Here is a 6,649-nt window from a genome sequence, read left to right as displayed (position 1 = left end):
GCCCGCGTACCACAAAAAAAAAAAAAAAAAAAAAAAAAAAAATTCCTGGGAAGACACTCATTGACTGGGGCTTGTTTGGATCCCCCCGCCCCCGCAACAAATCAATTATTGTCTTGGGTCAAAATCATGATCATGTAGGAACATAGCAGCTCCGTCAGGAAATATGTGGACGGAGTAGGGAGAAGGCCAGGTATTACGTTATTAATATGTAACACGTCATTAACGTATTACTGTCAGTGATCCCGACGACATGGGATTTAGTTAGGTGAACGTTCAAACCAAACTGACAGAGTAGGGAGAAGGCCAGGTTCTAGAATAAGGGAGGAGAGCTGAGCAGAGTCCCACAGGCACCCACTTTCTTTCCTCTCCACTCCTTCCATTCTGTCCTGTGGCGGCTGCCCTGGAGTTAAGGCCTTCATCACTCTTCCTGCCTCATCTGCAACTCTTCAGTTCCTAAATTATTCAGTCCGACAAGTCTCTTTCCTGTCCTGCATACAGATTTTAATGTTTCACTGCAACATTTTTTTTATACCATTTTCAAACTTTTTCCCTTCACTAATATGGAGCATTTTCTTTCTTTCCAATAAGTTGCTTGGTGATTTGTAGAGCGTACCAGTATGACTGTCCTTACTCTTTCTGAGTCTGGCATGCTAGTTGAGTTAGTAGTAACATGTTAGTATTTAGGCCAAAGTCAGATATTTTATAAGTATACAAGCCAGTTAATCTGCCTCTGTTTCATGACTGAATATTATGCTGAGCACCTATGTGCTCTTCTGAAAAGTATTACTGGTCGTGAGAATGTGGCTGTCTCATGGAAAACCATCACCACTACGAGAAAAACAACTGAAAGACTATGGTGTAATTAGAACAGTATGGCCAAACATGTTTGGTTATTACTGTGTGTTTCCTAAGAAAAGGGAAGCTAGTAAATATTTTCTTTTTCAACAAGGCTAGGATGTTCTTATGCAAGACAGCTTTAAATTGCTGCAAAGACAGAGGAAGTGGCATAAGATACACAGAAATTTCTAAATATGTTAAAAACACAGACATTTCCTCTGTAAAACTAGGACTTTAATTTTGTGCACAGAATGAGACAGAATCAAGTGAAAGAAGCCCGAGGTATCACACAGCATCAAGGACAAGGATTAACACCTTCTACCTTCTGCCTTGTCCACAAAGTCCTTTAGGGGAACCAGGAAAGTGAACTCACTTTCCCCTTCAATGGAAGGCAAAAAAGTTCTTCTGTGCTTCATCATTAATGTATTACTGTCAGTGATCCCAAGGACATGGGATTTAGTTAGGTGAATGTTCAAACCAAACGGACAGGGTCTCTTCCCCCGCAACAGAATCATTGTAACACCTGAATATAATGATACACATTGTGGTAGGCAGAATTCTAAGATGCCCCCTGGTGTACACACCTTGCAAAATTCCCTCCCTTAAGTGCAGGCAGGGCTGTGAATATGATGGACTATCACTCCAGTGATTAGATGGCTAATTAGTTGACTCTGAGTTAATCAAAAGGAAATAGTATCCAGGTGGGCCTGACCTAAACAGGTGAGCCCTTCAAAAGGCCATTCCTGCAAGAGATTCAATGGGAGAGGGCACACGAAGGGGACTAGACAGCAAGCAACTGTGGTCAGTCTCTGGGAGCTGAGAGCAGCACCCAGCTGATGACCAGCAAGAAAAGGGAGGCTTCACTCCTACAACTCAGGGAAATGGAATTCTGCCGACAGCCACCTGAGCTTGGAAGAGGACTCCAAGCTCTAGGAAGGCAAGCAGCCTGGCCAGCACCTTTCAGCTCTGTGAGACCCAGAGCAGAGAACTCAGCTCTGTCGTGCCTGGCTTTCTGACCTGCAGTAACTGTGAGATAATAAATGGGCATTACTTTAAGCCACTAAATTTGCAGTAATTTGGTAATCAGTAATAGAAGACTGATAGACATGTACTGAAAATACATTAATACATTGTGATTACATAACAAAGAATTTGGAAGTTAAAAGATAGCCGTTTCATACTGGCATAAAGACCATATTTCTTACGAGCAAACTAATAAAAATGTTTGCAAATTTGGGGTACTAATATAAACTATCTCAATGTTTTTAAATTACGTGGTAATATTTCAGAGACTACTCTCTAGAATTTGACTATACTTTCTTTGGAAATCAAAGGCACATAAAGCATACTCATTCATATTACCTTAATATTACGAACTTCATATGCTATCCTGTGGTCAGTGACTCTATCCTGGGTGAAATTATATGTCCGAATTCTCTCTGACTGGGCTCTTGTTCCCACCTGTGCCATAACAAAAAGCAATTCATATTTTAACTTTATAATTACTTTTATTACAACAGAAAAAGTGCTTGTAAATGACTTTTCTACTTTAACACTTTAAATCTTTTCTAAATTCATATATACAAAGTGACAAGGACTAAGAATGGGCAGACCTTATTAAAACTACAGGTCTGTAAAGCTTAGTTATAAGAATTAACGTCTCTTTGGTACCTCAAACTCCAAATATTTAAAACCAAAATATCTTTCTAGCTCAGTCAGTTCTTCCTGCTGGTTTCTATAAATGACCCTACAATGTTCCCTTTGATCTAAGTAGGAAACCTGACATCCTACACTTTAACAAACATTTCATGGTAGCTTACTATCTGCCAGGCTGTGATATAGACCGTGAAAGGAACTTCAGCTCATCCTGTTCTCTAACTGCCCAATTCCAGTGGTTTCAAGGGTCTTTTATTCTATCCTGCCCTTTCCATTTCTATTATCTATCATTCAAGGGCTCATTACTTTCATTACACTCCTGCAAAAATCTCCTGATTAATCTTCCATTTCTCTGCTTACATTGTGTGGCCCTGGTTAGTTTTCCTAAAGCCCAGCTTTCTGATACATTTCCTTCTTTGGCTCCTTCTTGTCTACTAAGCAGACACAACTCAACTCAGTATTCAAGGTACTTCATAATGTGGCCAACTTTCTCAACATTATTTCTGAAAATTATATGAACCTCTATAATGCCACTTACTGTACCATATCATAATTATGTACAAGTCTGTTAACTCTGCTAAAACCTCATCTCAAGGGGTGCCCTTCCTTAACACTCTCCTACCATCTCTGTCTTTCCTGCTCCCAACGTGAAATATGTTATCTTCCTCCTTCAAAACCCCATGCACTTGGAATCTTCTTCACTGCACACCAGTTTGCCTTTTGCTATGGTTATTTGTATTCTTAGTCTGCTCATCTGCCCTCCTTCCCCCGACATACAATGCACACAACACCCTCTCTCACTCACTTTCACATTTTATTTTATTTTTTATGTTTTTACGTTTTTTTGAATTTCATTTTATTTATTTATTTATTTTTATACAGCAGGTTCTTATTAGTTATCTATTTCACTTTTTATTTTAAAATGTATTTTATTATTTATTTTTATTGAAGCATAGCTGCTACAATATTATATGTTACAGGTATCTCACTTTCACTTTTTAAGATAAAAGAAAAAGATTGCAATAACTTACTTTCTAAAGCAAACAATATGAAACTAAAGTCCTAAGTATGGCTGATCACCAGGGGAATGTTTTTAAATGAAAGATTCCAAAAACCTAACCTAAGATATACTGAATCATGGATTATGTATTTTTAAAACAGTCCCCAGGCCATCCATTCTGCAACCAGCCAGGTTTGGAAACTACTATCCCAAGGCACCACAGTTATGCCTAGGATCCCACCCAGATCAATTATATCAGAATCTCTGGGGATGGGGCCTAGACATCTACAAAGCTCTTTAGGTGGTAAGTGGAACCAGGGTTGAGAACCTGGCATCATGCCTTCCATATAAAAGCTACTGTATATATTAGCTGAAGAAAAACTGCTAAGTGTCAGAAATACCTACTAAAAAATTTCACACAGATGGACAAGTTAATTGGGAGACACGGAGGTCATTTCTGGCCTTTCAAACCAGAAGACGACACACATGCCCACAATCTGCGTAAGGCCGATCTTGAATACTTACTTTGAAAATTACTGTGTGAAACATCTGATGCCAAAATGTCAAATGGCAAGTAAAACCCAATGTCTTTTATTAAATCAAATGTGGCGGAGCTGACAGTGCTTATGTTATCACTTAGCTGCCAAGAAGTAATGCTTTGTAAATGAGCATTCCTATCTGCAAATGTGTGCACTGATGCTGTGCCACAGACTGGGATTACCACAGATAGAGGATTAATAAATTATTTATCCTGTCACTTTTACTACTTGCAAGTTAGAATGTGGGTAAGGGAAATAAGAAGGGCAAAAGTGTGAAGGACTAGGACATCTAGGTGAAAAGAATAATTAATGTTTAGTTTTATACAATTAATTTTCCTAACAGGCCGCAAAAATCTTCCAAATTTACTGTAGTATAACTACTTGCAAATAACACAAAAGCACAGTTATTTCTGGGTTCCACTGTCTCTTCCAATTTCTCTCAAAGACAAAGTTTACCTTTTTAGAGTTTAAAATCATACAACCCTTTGTTTACTTAAGACAATGACATTTATTCATTTTGCTTAAAACTTATCTATTTAGGGCTTCCCTGGTGGCACGGTGGTTGGGAGTCCGCCTGCCGATGCAGGGGATACAGGTTCGTGCCCCAGTCCGGGAGGATCCCGCATGCCGCAGAGTGGCTGGGACCGTGAGCCATGGCCGCTGGGCCTGTGCGTCCGGAGCCTGTGCTCCGCAACGGGAGAGGCCACAACAGTGAGAGGCCCGCGTAACGCAAAACAAAAACAAAAACAAAAAAACTTATCTATTTATATATTTGTATAAATAATAATATAAATGTATATAGTACAAAATTCAAAAAGTACAAAAGGGTATATAGCAAAAAATTAATCTCTCTTCTACTCCTGGTTCCCAGACTCCATCAGAAGCAGTCAGTATTACCAGTTTTTTGCAGTGCCATATATTTTTGATCCCACATAAAGTTATACAATAATAGGGACTTTCCCGGTGGCGCAGTGGATAAGACTCCACACTCCCAATGCAGGAGGCCTAGGTTTGATCCCTGTCAGGGAACTAGATCCCACATGCATGCCGCAACTAAGGAGCCCGCCTGCCGCAACTAAGGAGCCTATGTGCCACAACTAAGACCAGGTGCAACCAAATAAATAAATATATTTTTTAATGTAGGAAAAAAAATAAAGTTATACAATAATAAAAGCATAGGTTTTTAAATGAAAAATCTGAAAAATCTCTTAATTTCCAGAGAATTGTGTTTTACACTAATTTCCTTTAAAGACAATTATGATCTAAAACTGGAGGGAAACAACTGGGAAACAATTTTTAGTTTACACATATCTCCTCTACTTATTTCCAAACTGGCATGTCCAACTGTAGCCATAACCAGTCAGTCTTAAATTATTGCTACTTACAAATGAGCATGTTTTCTTATGCTCCAAGATATTTCCATTCTATTAAGAATATTTACTCCATTTTCTGCATAAAAAGACGGCTTTCTGTACAGAGGCATTAAGTTATCTCACTCAATAAATCTTACCTGCAGTTTTCTCACACTCCGTTGTTGACACTTGTCTTTCTCAATAATCTGCTGGTAGAGTCTAGCTCTCAACACACGCAAAGCTATTTCTTTATTTTTTATCTGTGATCGTTCTTGTTGGCATTCTACTACAAGTCCTGAAAAATAACAGGGATCAGAGATAAACTGGAGCCTCCACAAATCAAATTAGAAAAGAGATGAGGTGTCGATTATATCACAATAAAACTGATAAAAAAGATAGAACTGAGGAACATTTTAAAGGGGAAAAGGTTACTCAGGAAAAGGATGAAAAACATTTTAGATTTAGCACACTCCAGAAACTATTCCTGGGTTATGATGGTAATTGCTTAGATAGCTCTTTAGATTCTGATGTCTAAATGAGGTATTTCAGATGAGAAGGGTATATTGTACAGTACAGGGAAATACAGCCATTATTTTGTAATAACTTTAAAGGGAATATAATCTGTAAAAGGATTGAATCACTATGTTGTACACCTGAAACTAATACAATATTGTAAAAACCAACTATACTTCAAGTAAAAAAATAACAGAAAACAGGAAAAAGAAAAAAAGACTTTACATATAGAAACCAATAAAAACAAACTACCCAAACTCTTTAAAAGGAAGAGTTTATAGTGAAAGTTTCTCAGTTGTCTTGGTTCTAAATCCAGCTAATCAACATATCTAACTGCATATGTTTTGGTTAGTCGACTTCTGGATTTGGGTGGGTTTGACTCACTGTGTAGCCCAGTTACCAGCCCAAATCTAGCCCCAAAATGGTGACTCTTGAGACTTCAGGCTGTGTTCTTAACTTTGCAGCTACCACTCTGAAGGTCTATAACCAATCCTGCTCCCAGGTACACCAGAGGTGAAAGGTACTTTCCTTTCTGCATCACAAAAACCAAAACCCTCTTAGCTTAAGCCAGTTGCACTGATAAGGCAGTAACTATTTTGCTGGAGATTTTTTAAATTTCTATAAAATTCTACTCTTCAAACTATGTTTTCACCCTGTCTAAATAAGCTACAATCACACCTGCTAATAACTTTAAGGAGGCTTCCCCCTTATTGGTTTAATGTTACTTCTTCTTTTTTTTTTTTTTTTTTTTT

The 6,649-nt window shown here is 38.1% G+C and overlaps 1 protein-coding gene across 7 annotated transcripts in view; it reads right to left on the bottom strand.

Annotated features, from left to right (window-relative positions):
* Nucleotides 1-6,649, bottom strand: part of MTRF1 (mitochondrial translation release factor 1) — a 67,753-nt gene that overhangs the window by 2,990 nt on the left and 58,114 nt on the right. For 6 of the 7 annotated variants that reach the window (XM_024126034.2, XM_024126033.3, XM_024126032.3 and 3 more), the window contains 2 exons: nt 5,543-5,679; nt 2,200-2,298 (listed from right to left, as the gene is read on the bottom strand). In XM_024126034.2, coding sequence (XP_023981802.1) covers nt 2,200-2,298; nt 5,543-5,679 — 236 coding nt within the window. The remainder of the gene's footprint in view (nt 1-2,199; nt 2,299-5,542; nt 5,680-6,649) is intronic. The other variant, XM_055089407.1, reaches the window with a different exon arrangement.

This window comes from Physeter macrocephalus, chromosome 13 (assembly GCF_002837175.3).
Source record: "Physeter macrocephalus isolate SW-GA chromosome 13, ASM283717v5, whole genome shotgun sequence".
NCBI classification, from domain to species: Eukaryota; Metazoa; Chordata; class Mammalia; order Artiodactyla; family Physeteridae; genus Physeter; species Physeter macrocephalus.
Note: the sequence above shows the minus strand (reverse complement) of the source record. Positions and strands in the feature narration are given on the sequence as shown.